At 40.2% G+C, this 19,842-nt stretch overlaps 1 protein-coding gene across 1 annotated transcript in view; it reads left to right on the top strand.

Moving 5' to 3' along the window:
• The window catches only part of LOC137278177 (DNA mismatch repair protein Msh6-like), a 90,537-nt gene that overhangs the window by 23,696 nt on the left and 46,999 nt on the right, over nt 1-19,842 (top strand). Inside the window, exons 5-7 of the mRNA XM_067810370.1 lie at nt 4,727-4,832; nt 7,797-7,915; nt 19,447-19,626. Coding sequence (XP_067666471.1) covers nt 4,727-4,832; nt 7,797-7,915; nt 19,447-19,626 — 405 coding nt within the window. The remainder of the gene's footprint in view (nt 1-4,726; nt 4,833-7,796; nt 7,916-19,446; nt 19,627-19,842) is intronic.

Raw genomic sequence — 19,842 nt, 5'->3', positions numbered from 1 at the left:
CCATTACCTCGTCGACGTAGACGCTGACACTGATTGCTGGCTACAGGATTCCTAGAATGGTTACTGCTTCTACTGTATGCAGGGAAGAGGATCTACAGCAGCAGCTTCTTGAAGAGCGTGCCCGGCACCTGAATGCTGAACATTCCAGTCGAAGGAGATCTCACTATTTCTCACAGATCTCGATGGCGTTAGAGGAGCTCACGCCGTAGTTGCCGTCGCTGTTCCAGAATGTAGTGTTTGTTGGATAGAGAGAAATGCTCCAGATTTCGCTGATAATGGAGGGGCACAAGTAGAATTTGTGAAGTGTCGTATCCCTTCGCTTCAGTCCTCTTATCGGGTGCAGGATTCAAGGATGGCGATAGATGCAGAGCTTAAGCGGATGTTCAAACCCATCTCAGCTTTAGCATCTGCAACCTCAGCGGCAGCCTGGGATCTAACTTGACCATTTATCTACTTTGTTTCATTGGCAAGGGAAAGTTCTTCATGACTTGTTGGCTTACCTCAGTGCGGCAATGGCTATGTTAATCACTATACAACACTCAGGGTTTCTTTAACTACTGTACAGAGCAGGAGGAATTTAAATGGAAGCTTTCGAGAGCCCCTTTCACATCACACTTTCTCTTTGATGACAAGATTACGGAGGTGTACAGACAACATGCGCACTCACCAACACAGAGATCTGACTATCTGCTTTTGAGGCTTTGGCTACTGCCTTTCATGGCTGGTCGTCATCTAAGGGCAGAGGTAAAAGCTACTACATCATACAGACAGAATCGTTCCAGAGTGCCTTTGGCAGGGAACGTGGTCGTGGCAGGGCTGATGCCGATTGACAACACTGTTTATAGGAGCCTCCTCGTCTGGCAGGGATAGGGGGAAGTGCCACTACTCAGGTTGATGAAGAGGTGAGCCTCTATGCCTGGGACCTCCCGCCCTCAGTCGTACTGGGTCGACCTACTCCTGTAGGCAGGAGGTTGATGATCTTCCGACCGAACTGGACAATCTTGGAAGATCTGTTTATCACCAACATTCTCAAGACATTGAGCTGCCCATTGCCGTGTTGCTACCTCTGACTACAATGCCCCAGTCACACGTGTATACACCAGACCAGCAGTCTCTGCTAGCAGACAGCATCTAAACACTGTTAGACAAGCAGGCTATAGAGACAGTGCTAAGTCCCCGGCAGTCCCCAGGGCTCCAGTCACCCATCTTCCTGGTGCCCAAGAAAGATTCAGGCAAAATGTGCATGATCCACGACATGGCAGCCTTCAACAAACTACATCTTCTTGAGCAGCCTCACTTCCGGATGGTATTCCTGGAACAACCTTAGGCCAAGCTTGCACCCAAGGTCTGGTTGGCCAGCCAGAACCTCCTGGATGCCTGTCTACATGTGCCCATTTATCACTGTCGTAGGAAGTTCCTGAGGTTTGTGTTCAATGGGTCCCACTACCAGTGGAAGGTGCTCGCGTGTGGCATTTAAAATGTGCTGTGAATCTTTAGGTGGTCATGCCACCTACATATTTGGAAACGTTTAATATGATGGTTGATTTAGTCTTTTCTATGGGAGTCATACTTTTACATATCTCAGCATAAGATGTTTATCAATAGATGAGACAGTCAACACACATAAGAAAGCACAGCATCTTTGATGATGGTCATTTGTCATCTGGCTGCACAACCTCATTGCCATCTATAGTCTCATATGTTCTTTTTTTTCAGCATCAGTTTTTCTGCCTGATTTTATAAGTAAATATGCTTTTCTGAATATACTATTACACATCCCACTGAGCCTCCAGTTAGGCTGATGTGGCTTATTTCAACATATGCTATTGACAGTTGTGTAATTTTTAGGATAGAGAGTAATAGACTAAAAACATTTTTTTTCCTATTTCCCACAGGACTAAAGTCACAAAGGGGACTGAGATTTTATGCTGGTGATGACAGATCTCATGATTGGACAGCTGCAGGTCTTGTCAGCTTTCACTATATTCCACTGTCAACAAGCAGTTTAACAGTTTACAAAGTTTAGATAAATGGAATCCTTATAAAGACAGATAGATGGAAAATATGTACACAGGGATCAGTTATTTAGAGGATAAGACCTCCAGATATTGTATGTCATCTCTTGCACCATTAAGTGCAACTTTGAAGTCATTTCATGTGACACTTTTACCATGTTATGTCATTTATATTTGAATAACATGCAGAAAGTGTGATAATCAAGACATTCACTGGTGTTTCAAGTAGAGTCTATGTACAGCCTGATTGTCATTGTCTCCTGCTGTCAGTGACCAATGGACGCAGGACCAATGACTGGTTCTTTGCATTATCTCAGCTTCCCCAACAGGCCCCTTGCTGCTGCTACTTATATCACCCAGAATGGGGCTTTATGCTCTTGCTGCATACTGCCTCATGCACAGGTTGGACTAGACCCTTCTTTAGCTGCCAAATAAGGGTGAGGACTTGTCCTACAGGACTTCTTACCAACAGCATGGTCATATGTATTGCCCAGGATTGCTTTTGGTAATTGTCAGTACCCTGGCCAAGTTCTTTGAAACTGATCTGTTCCAATTTCTTTGAGTCAAATGGCAGATGATTTCTGTCTTCTCCACAACTTGCCATGCAGCTTGGAGCTAATTGCTTGCTGTTGTGGATGGATAAATTACAGGTATTGGGAATATAGATAAGAGTTTTTATTACCCACGTGGTACTTCGTAAAGGTGTTTCATAACAAAGTGTTATGACACATATGTGTCATAACACCTTCGAGTGATTTGATTGGCTAATGCGTGAACTTTGACATTACTGGTACTACTTTCATCACTCATTCCATTCATGATTTTAATTCAAGTTTTCACACCTGAGAGAATGTAAAACGAAAAACACTTCTATGGAATTAGATAAAATTTATTTCATTTATCGTTGTTACTTGCATTATGTTCAATTCTATGATAACTCAAGTTTCTGTAATAAAAACGGAAATAAAACAATCTATAAAAATACGTAAACAAATACGTCTGGTAGACCTCTCATGAGTGTAAACAAATATGGCGTCGCCTGTAAAAGTTTTTGATTTCGTCAAAATTGACGGACAATTGGTAGGAAGAGTTGTGAATGTTATCAAGAGATTGAATGCCTTCTGCGTGTTATGTTGTCGGGACAACACACACAGCATCAAAAGACAAGCGGCGCTCTTGTATGTTTATCACTGCCACTGTCAGTCACATCCATTCGCGTCCTCACGCACAAACATACTGTCACTGGTATGCCTCCCGTGGTTTCTTATGTAGAGGTCAAAAGCACTTCCCAGAATCTGAACACAATAGGCTTGAAATCGTCTTTGTTCGGGGTTGAAGGCTGTGTTTTCAGACCCAATTTTCAGTGGAGTCTTCAACATAAACGTCAAATCTCGACAAGTGGGAATTCCAAGCCGAGATGAGAAGGCGTCACTGGCATCCTGCTCAAAGCGTTGCCAAATTATTTACATTAACTCGTGCTCTGATGAAGAACATTAAGCTCAACTATTTGAGACATACAGTTCCCTGTTATTCACATTCACCTTTGCTGTTGAGTTTGCCGCTCCTAATTAAATGCTTCCTATAATCCTCTTCTTTGTGAACACTTCTCAACATGACGAGTAGCCCGGCAGTGATGGCCGACTGACTGACGTTCAGGCAAGATTTAGGTCACGTAGTCAAGTTCAAAATATTTACACTTCACAAGTGTTTTGATGAATTACATGATTGCTTTTGAAAACAAATCCTCAACTGAAAAGAATTAAATTTTGATTACGACTTGAATCTGTCTTAATTTGTTTATTTTGTTGTGATTAGGCGCCGTATAGGAAACATATTGCCTCTACGCAGCGTACGTTTTCCTGGAGTGAAGAGGTTGACATTCCAATCACCAATATGGTGTATTAATCCGCGTTACATGGTTCTATATAGGAAAGCAAAATATTGCTTTATTTTAACGTTATTTTCACTTTTTAGAACGTGGGTAATAAATAGGATACAAAACTTGATATGAAAGGGGAAACTCGTTTAATATTGTATAAGTATGAGGACACTAATACATATGGTTGGACAGTAGTGTATACGCCACACTTTGTAATATTCAAGCTATGTAGTGTAACCGACTATCCATGATCCTTACAACCCCATCTACACATGGGGATAAGGTGACATGTATCAACCAAGTCAGTGAGCCTGACATCTTCATCCCGTTTGTCACCTCTTTCAACAAGCATGGGTTGCTTAGACCTTACTGGTATGCACAAATAAAACAACAGATTCTCCCTTATGCATTTTGAGAATGTGAAGTCTGTCATACCTTGACTTGTTGCACCATGAAATCAGAAATGTGGGAATAACTATTGTTCTTTTACATTTACCACCAACTCATTTGCTGGGCTTTACAACAACAGTCAGAGTTACACTTTCTGAAGCTCAATGCTTAATGGTTGTTTTACATAATGTTTCCATTGAAGGATACGAAGAAGTCATGAACACAGGAGTTAAATGAAGCAGGAGTTAAAATGAACACTGAAACCAGTTTTTCCTTGTGTTGAATTAAAAAAGAATTAAAGATGACCAAAGAAAACCAAAACATCAACAATTGTAATAAGACATGTGTTCTTAATCAGTTTGACTTTCCGTATGAAGAGAAATCTAAGTTGTCTTAAGATGTTGCCAACCACTGATGAAGCAGACCTGTACATATGTTACAGACAAGTCCAGGGAAGACATCGAGTAAGAAGAGTCGTCCTTCGCGATCAAGTGGAAAGCACAAGAGAAGGCGGCTTATGTTGTCCACAAGTGGAGAAGAGGAGTCAGGTATGTCGTCACATCAGATGGCCACTTGAAGCTGCCTGCATGATGCTTGTAGCATTGGCAGATCTAAATGCGTCAAACATCAAGCAATGTAGCTGGTGTCTTGCCTATACTTGTACAAGCTGATTAGCATAGGAGGTGAGAGATTGTTGTGTAAATCTTGTGAATCCTATGTGTCAGTACAACCTTTGTGAATATGTATTAAGCCTACAGGGGAGACAATTGATCGGTTTGTACAACCTGTCTGAATATGTTTCAAGCCCACAGGGTAGATAATTGATTGCAGAGTACAAGCTGTATTTACCCATTCAACAACATAGCCTGAAAAATTTGCCAAAACGTCCCCAGACACCGTAGGCCGAAAAATCAGCTAGGGAATAGTTGAATCAAAATGATATGTAATTTCAGGAAGCTAGCATATGATTCATTTATCAATCTATCACTCTTCATAATGCCTGTCAACACTTGTTACATTTCAAATGGCTATATATGTTATTGGAAAAAACTATTCTCGCACACATGCGGGTCCACATCAGTGAGTTCTCAGTGAGCAAATGAACAGTGTTTAGAGGGTATAATTACACAAATCAGATAAACTGAAGAATAGAATCAACTACAGTACCCATAAAACGAACATTATAACTTACTATTTCCATCTTTATTGTGCGATCGTGCAATGTAATTCAAGTGACATCTCGGCTTTCGTCTCTTTGAACTTCACACTCGGACATGATGTTTAATGCTGAAATGTATGCATAAAACTTTCTTGCCACGGGTCTTAACCTAGTATGAAGTGTACTCTAAGTTCCAGACCCATGAAGGTCCCGGAGTAGAAGAGGCCTTCAGCAAGACATGCTTGCCATAAAAGGCCACTATGCTTATTGTAAAATGGGACTAGGCACATGTCATCGGTTCCCAGTTGCGCAGATCGATGGCTCATGTTGTTGGTCACAGGATTGTCTGGTCCAGACTCGATTACTTACAGACTGCCGCCATAAGGCTGGAATTGCTTAACTAACCTCACTCACTCACTTTAAGTTCCATAACATACTTATACGTGTTGATTTTTTGTGTAACACGTTCAGAATAGCGTGATTTTATCCAAAACTTTCGTCTGAATCGAAAGGTTTTCGTTTGTGAGGACAGTATCCATTGCTGTTACCTGATTGACTGACTTAGGTCACATGTCTGATTTTGACCAATCACGATCCTTGTTGTAGATTTGCGACGTTGAAGTGTCATTAGAAACCAATCTTTATCCAATAAAATGCAATATTATCCAATATTACAAGTATGAAAATACTTTTGGCATGGGTACAGGGATATTGTTGATGTTCAGAGCTTTTGAACGATACCTGCCATAAAAGGAAACACCTCACGTTATTCATACAAAGCTTTGGTGTTTCTCTCTGTTGTATGGCATTACCAAGTGGAATACCACGTATATCGGGAAATATATACAACCAAACATGTTATTTCAGAGATCTTTTCATAAGAATTATCTGATTGTGTAAAATGAAAATATGAAAGAAAAAGGGATGGGGATATCATGCCATCAGTCCCAGTTTTTGCTTCCTTCGTGGTTTATCTGGATGTGTAGGCCAGCATTTTCATTAAAAGTTAACTTGCTTAAGTTGTAGTCGTATTACATGAGTAATATGGTAAAGAAAAACTTTCAAATTTATAAACAGTAGGGCTAGACCCTTCAAATGATATGTAGTAGTAATAGTGATTTGTGAGCTGATATATTCCTTGATAAACATAAGCTTCATCTATGACCTTAGCGTCATGGCGGTATATGCCTCTGGTTGACTGGTGTTGAAAGGATTAATATGTATCATGCATACAGTGAAAATAATTGATTGCAGTCTAATGACCAAACTTGGCATGTAGATCTGGTGGTTTTCCCATGCCTTATGGTAGTTTTGGAATTCTGAATTAGATATGGCAACAAGTTTGACTTAACTTGGTGGCCATGTTCTTTTCTGGAGCAGAACTCTAAAACCGCTTGTTGTTGCTTCACCAAACATGGCTCATAGATAAGTCATAGTCACAGCGGTAGCGTTTCAACCATATCGTGACTTAAAATGATTATTAATTTGTGATAAATGCGCAAATTCCGGAAACCTGTCAACAAAGGACAGTAAAAGCAGCTAGTATATCACAGTAATAGAAAATAAAACTAGCATATGTCTCTATTATTGGATTTCAGATTAGGACAATACATTATAAAAAATGCTGAGGATCACCAACTACTGACGGTAGACAACCATTCTAGGGACCATGGTGACTTACAGTACTTTGGATACCTGCATGAACCCGAGATAGATTTATACCATCACTTCAGCCATTTGCGATTGTACTGCTATGTAGCCATAATTAAACAACAAATATTCTACGATGAAAAATGTGTGTAGAGCTAAACTGACTTTCAGAGTTTGGGGAATACAGATGGGTAAACCTGCATTAGCAATAATTTGGCATTGTTGGATTGATTTTGTCTAATTTTATTATTAAATTTAAAATCTTGCATCTTTTCTACTAATTTGAAATGAATACCCAGATTGTTAAAAGATGGTGGGTGTCAATAGTTTGGCATGAAATACATGTGGACCCATTTTTTTTTAAACAACTCTTCTTCTAATGATTCAGTCAATCTCAACCTCTGCAAGTGGATGTTTTGTCAGACAACCTAAGCACATTGTAAATCTCCAACTTTTTGCATTTGTATGAAAGAACCTGTATTAGTAACTGTCAACAAAATAAACAGCAGCATGCTTACAGCTTGCAGAGGAAGGGAGCCACTGACCTGTAACAGCAACAAACAAGCAAGACTTTACTCATCTTTGTATGTCTGACATTGTAACCTGCTAGATATGTAATTTTCAACACTAGCACTATTCTGCAGCAAAAATAAGTCAAAATCAAAGTACTGTTGTTTCTTAAGCGATGTCCAACATGTTGCAGGTGATGAGTTCAAACCAGATTCCGGCAGCAGTGATGAAGATGACAGTGGCAGTAGTGGTGAAGATGAGGACAACGTGTCTGAACCAGAAACAGAATCTGATGCTGAATCTCCTGTTAAGGTGAGACATTTATCGGAATCTGCCTATTTTTGGTTGCTGATGGTTTCTTGATCGTAATACAGTAACAATATTGTTTGCAATTTGCTCTGAAACCGCAACATCCTGTGTAACTTCAGGGTTTATGAACCACAGTTTGGGCCATACATGTAGCAGTATTGTGGTCCTTTACTCTGGGTCAAGCATCTCTATCAGTGTTACCAGGTCACGCCAAGAAGTCATGTCAGATGTGGTAGCATGGTCATTAGTTTGTTTGATTGTGTAGAAATGTTCACTTTATTCCTGCAGTTTTTGAGGAGGGGCTTTAGTAGGGGTGAAATGGTATCCCACATTATTAGTAGAAATATGGTATTTTGTCTTCGTTTTGGTATTAAAAAATTTGGTATTTATCCCAACGTCATTTTGTTATTCTTTTTTAACCTTTTCCATTTTTTAAAATGCCTGAAGTCGAATCATTTTGTCAAAATCTATCTAGGTTTATCTCATTGTCTATTTCCTGCTTTATGATCAGATCACATATATCAAACCAAAACTGACTGAAATGAAAGCCAGGTACGGCAATACATACTGTAGGAGCATACTGTTTCACCCCAGGGCTTAAGCAGTGTTTATGAAGGACTGTTAGGAGCAGAACAGATTAATGGTGAAACTGTTAGGAGCAGAACAGATTAATGGTGAAGAATTTCTTTGTAGACCCCTGTCAGACAGGTCACTCCAGTGAACTGGTACTTATTGATTCTTTTTGAGTGTATTTTTTAAAAGAGAACACTAGAGAATTGTAATAATTTGCTGGGTGAAAGATAAAGTCATCAGCAATTTATACCCAAATTTTCAATTCATAAATATCATGTGTATTTGTGTTTAAATCTTGAAAACAAACTCCTGTGACCGTTCAGCCCTTTACATCAAATGTGCCTTGAATCGGCCATATTGCCATAGACAAAGGGCTACAGTAGTACAACACTTACTTTCAAGACCAGTTGACTTTGGGATGCACTCACCACAGTCACACCAAAGAAATCTATTAAAGTATTTTGAAAATGTCTAAATTGATTTGGCACATTATCACTATGACTGAAATGATAAAAATGATTATTCAAACAGTAACTTCTTATCCCTCATAACGTGTTTTGTTAGGAAGTATTGAAATGCGCTCTGTGTGTCCGTGCACGTTTATCTTTTCCAGAGAAGAACTTTAAAAACCATTTAATATTTCTTCAACAACTCACATAGATAGCTCTGCTGGTGTACTGGTGCCTTTTGGTAGTTTGGGAATTGTGAATGCAATATTTTTGGCATTTCCATGGCAGCAAGTTTGGCTTCAACTAAAATCCGTTGTAGTGCTCTTTTCTGGAACGGAACACTGAAAATGTTTCACTTTTCCCTCACCAAATTTGACACAGGGATTGGCCTAGTGGTGTACTGGTGCCTTTTGGTAGTTTGGGTATTCTGAATAAAACATTTTTAGCATTTCCATGGCAACAACTTTGACTTAGACTGAAATTGGTAGTAGTGCTCTTTTCCGGAGCAGAATACTAACCTGTTAACTATTTCTTCAGCAAACATTGCACATAGCTTGATCCAGTGGTGTACTGGTGCCTTTTGGTAATTTTTGAATTCCGATTGAAATATTTTGGCGTTTCCATGACAAAAGTTTGACATCGCCTGAAATTGGTGATTGTGTCCTTTCAGGAGCAGAACTTTTAAAACCTTTCATTGCTCTCCTTCCACTTTTCTATCTACACACCAAAACATTTGGCATAATCATAACATGTAGACATATTAATGAAGGATATTTTGCAGTTGTGGAGGATATGGATGATTTTGTCTTCAGTTTTATGTTACAATCTCACTAGTCTGTTCCCGAGGCTTTCCATGTTGACAAGTGGTCAAGATGGTATACCTGTATAGCCTATTAGAGCTACCTTTGTGTTATGTTCTCAGCATCACTCAAGTGGTCAAGCATGTGTCAAACTATCTCCCTCAAAGATGGTAAAGTAATTTTATTCATGTATAGATTATTTCGTATTAATAGGCATATTACCTTGACACTTGCTTGTAAAGCGTTTGCCAATGAAATATTACTATATGGTTCAGAAATTTTGGGGGGTAGGTATTATGAATGCATAGAAAAGGTACAATCTACAAACTTCAAATCATTTCTAAATGTGGGCAAGTATGCATCAAATAAAGTAATATTGGGTGAATGTGGTAGGTACGCAGTGCAGGTGTTTACTCAAATATGTGTTATAAAGTTTTGGTTAAAATTTTTAAGAATTGAGTCACACCGCCATCCTCAACAGTGTTATTTATTCCTCCAAGAACATTATGAATGTAAACATGCATGGGTTTCATGTATTCTCCACATACGAATATATGTGTTTCCATATGTTTAGATAGTGCAACATGCAGGAAACTTGTGTTTACTTTTACACAAAGAGTCTGTGATACATATTCCAAGGTCTTGCATGACTCACTTTGTCCATGCACATTTTTATCTCCTGTGCTGCTTTGAGAGGGTATTAAATTGGACTCTGTTAGTGTGTCTGTGGACATTTGTCTTCTCCAGAGCATAACTTTCAAATTGTTCAATATTTTTTTAACAAAACTTTGCACACAGTTAGATTTATTGGCCTATTACAGGCAAATAAGTATGGCCCAGTACACAACTGTAACGCTTGCAGGTTGACCCTTTATGGTTTGGCCAGCACTGGCCTGGTTAAGTGTAATACAGTTTTATACTGCAAGTTACAAAATTCAATTTACTGTGTAGAGTCTTTTTTAAAAGCATTTTAAAAGTTTTATTTAGTACTCAATATTTTGACATTTTGTCCAGTATGACATGTTTATCAAACAATGCTAAAAGTGAGGCCATGTCTTGTCACACTTTACCTTTTGGCCTATCTCTCTTGAGCAGATGACACAGTACTGAGATAACCCCCACAATGCTCCAGACAGGAAGTTCATTGTTTGTACTGGGCGACTACTGGTACAGTAATGCCGTGGATTATTTAAGATAACCGCCCGTACATGGCCAAGTAGAGTTTTGAATTTTTTTAGTGTAAGTCTACTGAGACTGAAGTGTTCAGTTAACAGGTTAATATTGTTAATTATGTAAATCGGTATGAATGTATAGTGTTTGCATTTAGGTAGCAAGTGTGAGTGTATGAGTATTAAGTGCATAAAATATTTGTATCAAGGTTGAATGCAAAGTGTGCACGTTTTCAAGTATTTAATGTCAAATTGTGAATGTATTTAAGAAAATATGTAAGAAAGTGTGCATGTACAGTATGGTTCAAAATTATTGAGAATAGCTAAAGCATTTCATATTATTAAACGAGAACAAATCAGATAAAATTGAATGTATTGTGAAAGTGAACTGACCTTTTCATGTTGTGTAGGTAACAATTTAATATTTTATCAAGTCTCCTTGAGCTTCACGGCACAGTCTAAGACGGGTAGGCATACTTCCTATCAGAGAGGTTAGTGTCTCGTGAGTTATGCTGTCCCAGTATCGGACCACTTCTCTCTTCATGTCTTCAATTTTTGTCAACCCCTTTTGATTCACACATTCCTTCAACATCCCCCAAATGTTCTCAATGGGATTTAAGTCAGGACTATATGCAGGAAATGGTAATGCAGTCACATTTTTCTCCTGAAACCACTGCTTGGCATGTTTTGCGGTGTGTTTAGGATCATTATCTTGCTGCAAAATCCAGTCATTTCCTTAAAACACATGTGCACTTGGAAGAAGAAAATTATCTAATATGTTAGTGTAGCGTTGACTTGTCAGATTTCCCTCAAACACACACAGCAGGGTCGTTCCTAATAAGAATATCCCTCCCCATACATGAAACTTTGGGCTGTATTTAGGTCGTCGATACAACGGTGCTGACGCAGACTTTGTCCATATTTTCACATTATTGGGATATACCCATATTGAGCTTTCATCAGTAAAACTCACATTTTCCCAGTCAAAGTTTTCATGTGCCAAACACCACTCAACACGCCTGTCTTTATGTTCTTGTTTCATGAGAGGAGAAGGAATTCCAGTCTTTTTCTCCCATCCAAGATCAATCAAATTTCTTCTAACTGTAGATTTTGATACAACTGTTGATCCCCTTTCTATCATTTCATACCTGATGTTGGAGATGCTTGCCCTTTGCTTTTTAGACGCTAAAATTTTCAGCCGGACGCGATCTGAGAAGTCCAATTTTCTGGGTCTCCCTGCTCCTTTCTGGTGCCCAAAACCCTTTCCCTCTTTAAAATTCTTCCTAATCCTATACACAGTAGAAAGAGGAGTTCCTGTTCTCTCTGCCAATGTATTTACATAATCAATTCCTTGATTACACAACTCAAAAATCAACCTTCTTTTATCTTCAGCAGACATTGTTGACAGTGCTGAGGAAAATGACGTCTGCTACAAATTCAGGGGAGGTAACTCTAATTGTATTATACTCAGTAGGCCAAGATGAGTTACCTCCCTTATACCATTACTTAGTGTTAAGTATCAGTGAATCAGTTGGGGTGTTAGGATAGCTCAAAGTAAGAAGAAAAATTCTCAATAATTATGAACCAGACTATATGTATGAGTTTAAAAGTAAGAATGAGAATTTTGGTTGTGACAGTGTGAAATTATCAGTAATAGATTTATGATTGTTTTACCTGGGCTAAGGCAAGTCATGTAACCCTGGATAGGTGACTGGGAAGCGCATTGGTAACTGAGAAGTACTGGTTGAGACAGATGTGTTGTGAGAGTGTCTCACTCAGTAGATTGAATGAATTTAGAAGGTCAAACAAAGTGGTATGTACTCTAACCTATTCTTATATCTATTTCTTTGGGTAGCAATATGTTAATTTGGTAATTTTAAGTTTCTATGTTTCGCTCTTGAAGGTAACTGGCATTGAATGAATGACAGCCATTTTCTGTATGTTCACTGTGGACTGAAACTTATGATCCTTATCTCAGGCAATCTTTGATCTTTGAACTTCAAACTTTACTTAGAACATATAATTATGGGGAATAAAATCTGGGGAACTGACATTTGTTTTCACAAGGATTTTGGGAAATGAAAACTTGAATCCTGCAGAGACAAAAATGTGCTAATGAAAACATTCCTGTATGCATTATGTATGTAGGAGTTCTCAGAGACGATTACCATGTATTATATGTAAGTGAAATGTGTGCAGATCTCAGAACAAAATACTTACAGTCTCAATACACAAAAATATCCAAACCATAACTTCTGTCGCAATTTTCATGAAACGTGTTTTCCTTATCATGAAGATGTACATATGTTCTTCCTGTCACATGGTATGGTAATGTCGTTACAATCATTTGTACTTTGGGTCTCATGGCCAAAATACTGAAAAGGTGAATTGAATTGAATCAAGTGGTGCCTGTGTTTCCATGAATTCTTTTTCATATTCACTGGAAGTTTCTCTTGCATGATGTAAAATCGGCTCGCATTTGTGTGGTTCAACATCCAGGTATAAAATGACATCAGGAACATCTTTTATTGATTCATAATCCATGTTCACAATCAAGTTGTCAACTATAACCAGAGAAGAAGCCATTAGCAATGGGCACATTTGGTGTTTTGTCATGTGATACCCGCCTCTGCTCGTGATTGTTGGGTGTTTCTGTAATAGGCAGATAATCGTGGGGGCTTTGATTGCGATTTCACAAATGTTTTGTGAAATTTTGATAATAGAAGGTGACTTTTAGGATGCTTTGTTTCATATATCAAAAAACAAAGTTTTTAATTTTAGTTTGTTTAGTTAGTTTTCTCCTTTAAAACTTTGCTGTATGCTGACAAGATAGACTCGACTGATAATAGAAATGGGTTGTTTTTTTCCCCAAGGCAGCAGTCCCAAATTGTTGATAGTTTCCCCATGCAACTTGACAATCAGGTGAGTGGTGAACTGGTGCTCTGCCTTGATTTGGGATACAGAAATAATCAATTTTTCCTTATCCTGAGTCATGCTTATTGCTTATCTCCTCTTCCCTGGCGAAGGTAGTGGAATACCTGAAACCCCTTTAAGTTCCCATCCCAAAGAAGCAGCCGTAAAATACACTCACCCATGTATTTGTAGCCTCCCTTTTTCCCGCTTAAATGGTCAGCTGAGCGACCATGCTTGTCACTCTCTCCTATTGCCCGATGAGGGCGGCTGGAGTTACCTGGAGTCTCCACTATGGCGATAAGTTTTCAACTATTTCAGTCCTTTGACTATATTTACAGTGTTCCCAGAAATTATTGAGAAAATCTTTGTTTTTTCTCTAATGATGCTAAGATTGGAAAAAGGGCTTTCACTATGCACTAAGCATACTAAATAAGGGAGAAAACTCATGAAGGCTTAGAAGGCAGCTCATTACGTCAAGAGTTATCTCCCTTGTCTGAGCAGACAGCTTCCTGTGTTGACATGGCAGAATTTACAGCAAGAGAGAAAAGAAAGCTCATTCTAGATGATTTTGAAAGGGGTGAGGCTGATGCTACAGTGTTAGCTTGTAGACATGGTATTCCTCTGTCTACAGTATACAGAACTTTGAAGAATATTTAAACAGGAACTGGGATAGAGCACAAAGCAGGCGCAGGTCGGCCTAGGAAATTCAGTGTTGTGGATCGCCGAAGACTTGGGCAGATTGTGAGTAGGGGCAAATTGAAAAGTGTTGAGAACATCAGAAATGAAATGATTAGCAGAGGAAGTCCTCAGGTATGCAATGAAACAGTTAGGCAGGAATTACAGAGACTTAATTGGGTGAAAAAACGTTGAATTCCCTTGCCGTTGATGAAAGATGCACAAAAGGAAAAACGTTTAAACTGGTGTCGGGCTCATGAAAATCAAGATTGGGATAATGTTTTCTTTTCGGATGAAAGTTCTGTTTGGCTTTTCCCTAATTGTGTGAAAATTTGGACCAAAGATACTGTCAAACCTATCTACCAGCGATCAAAACATAGCCCAAAGTTTCACATGTGGGGTGGCATATCGGCTCGCGGAGTGACGCCATTGTATGTTTTCACGGGAAACTTGACAAAAGAAAGATACATTGACATTCTAAATGGTCACCTTCTTCCAACAGCACAAACATTGTATGAAGATGATTGGATTTTCCAGCATGATAATGACCCAAAACACACTGCGCGCTACACAAAACAGTGGTTGTCGGGCGAAAATGTTCAAGTTTTAGACTGGCCCAGTTACAGCCCAGACCTAAACCCAATTGAGAATGTGTGGGGAGTCATGAAGGACAGAATAAACCAAAAGTGACTGAGAAATATTGAAGATATGAAGGCCGAGGTGGTCCAATATTGGGATACCCTGTCACACGATTACCTACAAACTTTGATGGGTAGTGTGCCTAGGCGTATTCAGGCATGCATTGCTGAGCGAGGAGGTCTAAAAAAGTACTAAAACAAGACTGAGACTGTAAAAGGATGATGTTTTAACATGTTTATGTAAGTAAAACGCCAGAAGTTAATAAACGTAATGAGTTACATGACGCAACATGATTCTCAATAATTTCTGGGAATACTATATGTTGTATGCGGTATTTGGTTTATGTATATGTATCACAATTTGTTTATTTATGATTATTGTGTGTTGATATAGCACGTATTTCGTCAACCTAGACTTAGTCTCATTGAATGAAATTGTGTAAATTACGCTGTCAGCGGTTGACTCGCTTTTAGTTTCTCTGGTGTGTAAGCCCTTATTTTCCTCCACTTCTTCTTCTATTTGCTGTGAATTTTACAGAAATTTATCTGTTTCAGAATTTATTGTATAAATGTGTTCTTTTCACAGGGGTGCGAGGGACAGGCAGCGTCGACTTTCAGTAGTCATGTCTAATCAGATGATTTAGATTTGGGTAACCGTTTTTACATTAACTGCTGAATTTCATTCCAGTTACCAGTCAGGCGTGTCCCTGGGATTATACCTTGGGACCAGAAAGTTGTCCCCTAGAGCACGGAAGAGTACTTCATCGGGAACGAGGCCGTCACAGCCTAAGAAGTCTAGATCACCAACGTCTCAGAAGACGAAGTCGTCTGCAACAAAGTCGACAACAGAATCAACATTCTTCAATGAAGGAGTTCTGTGGTGATGAGATCGTCCCTCTACAGGAATGACATATCTACGATGAGCCGCTGTTGATGCTACTACACTTCGAGCAATGCAGACTTCATCTGCAGCCTTGGTCATCACAGTAGACTTCTCAACGAGTCAGCCGTCACTGAACTCAGACGCCTTCATGGAACATGAGTCTGGAAAGGTTGCTCCTAGATCAGCCACGACTAAATCATCACCGCTCTGGATCGTCAGACAACGTAGACTTCATCAGCAGCCTCGTTCATCGCAGCAGACATCTCTATGAGGCAGCCGTCACTGCACTCAATGCAGCTTTTCGACGCAGACTCCCTCATCCAACATGAGCTTGAAAAGGTCATGTTAAAGAAGAACGAAGACTACAATCTTCAACTACGTTGACTGCTGCTCCTAGATCAGCCACCAAACTGCATCGTCACTGCGCTGGTTCATTAGCAGCCTCGGTCATCACAGCAGATATCTCTACGAGACAGCCGTGACTCTACTCAAAGCAGCCGTTCGATGCAGAGGCCTTCATGAGCTTGGAGGTCATGTTGAAGGAGAATGAAGACTACAACCTTCAACGACATCGACTGCTGCGCTCTGTGAGCACTCAACTAGATGTGCTCTCACTCCAGAGGATAGAGGAGGAGGATCGTCACCGTCGTCCTTATCATCCCGTCGCAGTCCGTAGGGATTAACGAGGGTGAGTACACTCACAGGTCTACACGTCAATAAAGATCTTCATCAGTCTCCCCAGCTCGTCGAGGTCGCCGTCAGCATCCGTCGTCCCCTTCAGACCTGGACTCACGTAAGAAGGATCATCACCATCCATCGAATGCGTCACACTCATGGAAGGATGAAGACAGATACTACCGATTGTCATCTCCGGAGGAAGCCCTCTTTTCGAACTTGGAAGTCACATCGTTGATCATGAATTGTCTGGACTTAGTCTCACCATCCAAGGACTCCAACTAACCCAACACTTACAGGATGAAGAAGGAACACATGCATCGACGTTTCCGGTGATAGCTCCGATATCTACGATTTTTGAGAAGTTATCTACCGCATGCATGTCAGCATCCAAGTTTCAACAACAACATTCGCCACCTTTCAGCGCTCGTTGCTTCCCTTTTCACCATGTGGAGCCCTCCATCAGAGTACCAGATGTAGACAAGGCATACAAGATCATCAGCAGTCCCCGCAACAATCTTACAAGACAGACGACATTTGGACGGGCTCGATTTAGAGCCGTCAACGAGACTCTCATCTCAAGTTCAGCAATTCTGTGAATTAGGAAGAGTGAGTGATCCTGTCAACTTTCGTCAGTCAGAAGAAGAATCAGCTCAACACCTCATCTCAACTACTGCAGGACTGAATCTGCTTCCTCGACAAGATTGAAGAGGTAGCAAGGATGATCCCCCAAGACTTCAGAGAAGTCATGATGATCAAGTCCATCGACACCTTGACTACGGTACTCAAGCAGACAAGTCAGCGTTACCCTAACAAGTCCAAGTTCTCCAGAGTCCAGAGAACGAGAGATAAGAAGTTTAATACCGGAGCGTCCAGGAGGTAAACAATAGAGATCAGGGTCGGAACGAAGTTCGAAGTTCAAGCCGATGATTAGAACAAGTTATACTCTCTCCTTTATCACTATGTCAGTGATAATGTCTAATCAATCCTACTACTACATCTATGACATCGGTTCCGGAGTTCCGGTTACATGTCCTGACTGGTTTACAACGCTGGGCATCTTGAGACCATACCTGTTGTGGAAGACTCGCCAGTGAATGTTTACGCAGGAACTTCCATATTAGAGCCGGTATTCAACAACCATCTTTAGGTAGACATGTCTCTCCAAGGATGGAGTGCCCATCTAAACAACGAGATTGCAGCAGGATTCTGGAGGAACGAAGGTAGTGCTCTTCACATCAACCATTTGGAGATGAAATTGGTGGTGCATGTTATCCATCATTGATTGACAACACTGAGAGACAAGCTACTGATGAACCAGACGGACAACTCAACAGTAGCCTTCTACATAAACAAGCGTCAACAAGACCTCCATCTCTACTATGCCTGATGTTTCTGCTCTTCGACGTGGTCGACAGTCTGAATCTCAAAATGAAAGTATCTCACATACCAGGAGCCTGCAACATCATAGCAGACGCCTTATCTCGCCCTCTTCGTCATGGGAATTGCTTGCTATCATTTATAATGGAGTGCTGCTTTTGGAAGTCAAACACGGTGTTTGCCAACCATTATCTACGAGACATAGCCACGGAGGACGTCTCTGGCATTCATCAGTTTGGGCCTTTTGTCGTTGCTCAGCATCTAACAGTTCCCCAAAGGCGCTAAGTTCACTTACCCGTTTAATCATGGACTTGTGGAACCCAGAAGCTCTGCGGAGTATAATGGTGGAACGTCCATGCGCACGTCTTAAACAGACTAGCATGAGTGATTATGACCCTGTACTCGTAATGAAGATACTTGTACATGAAGAGGGGTCGCAACTAGTCTTGATTTCAATATCTTGACATTTAGTTGCATCAGAAACTAGCAGGATGCTAGTTACTTTCTTTGTCACCACATTCCAGTCAACGAAGCCTTTTGCTGAAGACAAGTTCAACTGGATGTGATGCCCCCAGAATCTACAATGAATATTAGAAGAGCATAACCGAATTATTGCCCTTACAAGTTCCCGTTTGGGGGGGAATTTATTGGATGTAATTTTGACAGCCAGCAGAATCCAGTGTGGCCTGACCAGTCTAAGTAAACTTAGTCTCAGTGTATTTCGTTATACTCCACCACTCAGTAATGAAAAATACTGAGGATAAGTTTACTTAGACTGTGGCCTGATCCACGACCGTTTCAGTCGGATTCTGTAAGCATGAGTCATGATAAGGAAAAATATGTAATTTTCTGCATAAAACTGATATTTTATACTTATCCTGACTCATGACGAAAGCCCTAACAGCTGCCCCTCACAGGCACGCTGAATTCCTATAATTCTCGTGTCAGCCGATTTACAAGGAGAGGGTAACTAGCATGGTCGATCAGCTGACCGTTTGAGCGGGAAAAGGGGAGGCTACACGCGGGTGAGTGTATTTTATGGCTGCTTCTTTTAGAAGGGAACTTCAAGGGATTTCAGGTATTCCACTACCTTTGCCAGGGAAGAGAAGATAAGCAATAAGCATGACTCAGGATAAGTATAAAATATCAATTTTATTCAGAAAATTACATATTTGTTTTTAATCAGCTGAAAGCATGAAGTGGCACTGAACTGTAAGTTGAGTGTAAGTAGCCAAACTCCATTTTCCTCATGACTGTTGTTTACTATGCGTGTGGAATGTCAGTTATGACCAAATATTCTTCCCTCTTTCTACATGTTCTTTTTGACTAATGATGGCTGGATGCTTTTGATAGATGCAGTGTTAATGTAAATGTTTCAGTGTAGGAAGAGGAAGCGGCCAAGTTCAACTTCAAACCCTAAGCCCAAGTCCTCCAGTCAGCCCAGCATAGGGAACAGGTTTGCAGGGTCCATGTTGTCGGCAGAGAGACGGCACAGCTTCAAACCTGCAGTGTCGGATAAAACCAAGTCAAAACTTGCATCTTTCAATGCACCAGAACAAGTAGGTTGATGTTGTCACGACTCCCGTCAACACAGAACTGAGACTGGCATGTACACATGTCCTTTCTCTATTACCTCTGCTGGTTGTTCAGCACAGACAGAAACCTGTAACAGTTTCTCCTTGACATTGCTTGATTGAAATGTTAGCTCTTATAAACATGATAAAGGGTTGAATGTTCAAAGTCAAACTTTTCAGCGCATCTCTAATTAGAAGAAA

Source organism: Haliotis asinina, chromosome 3 (assembly GCF_037392515.1).
Source record: "Haliotis asinina isolate JCU_RB_2024 chromosome 3, JCU_Hal_asi_v2, whole genome shotgun sequence".
In the NCBI taxonomy this organism is placed as follows: domain Eukaryota; kingdom Metazoa; phylum Mollusca; class Gastropoda; order Lepetellida; family Haliotidae; genus Haliotis; species Haliotis asinina.
Note: the sequence above shows the minus strand (reverse complement) of the source record. Positions and strands in the feature narration are given on the sequence as shown.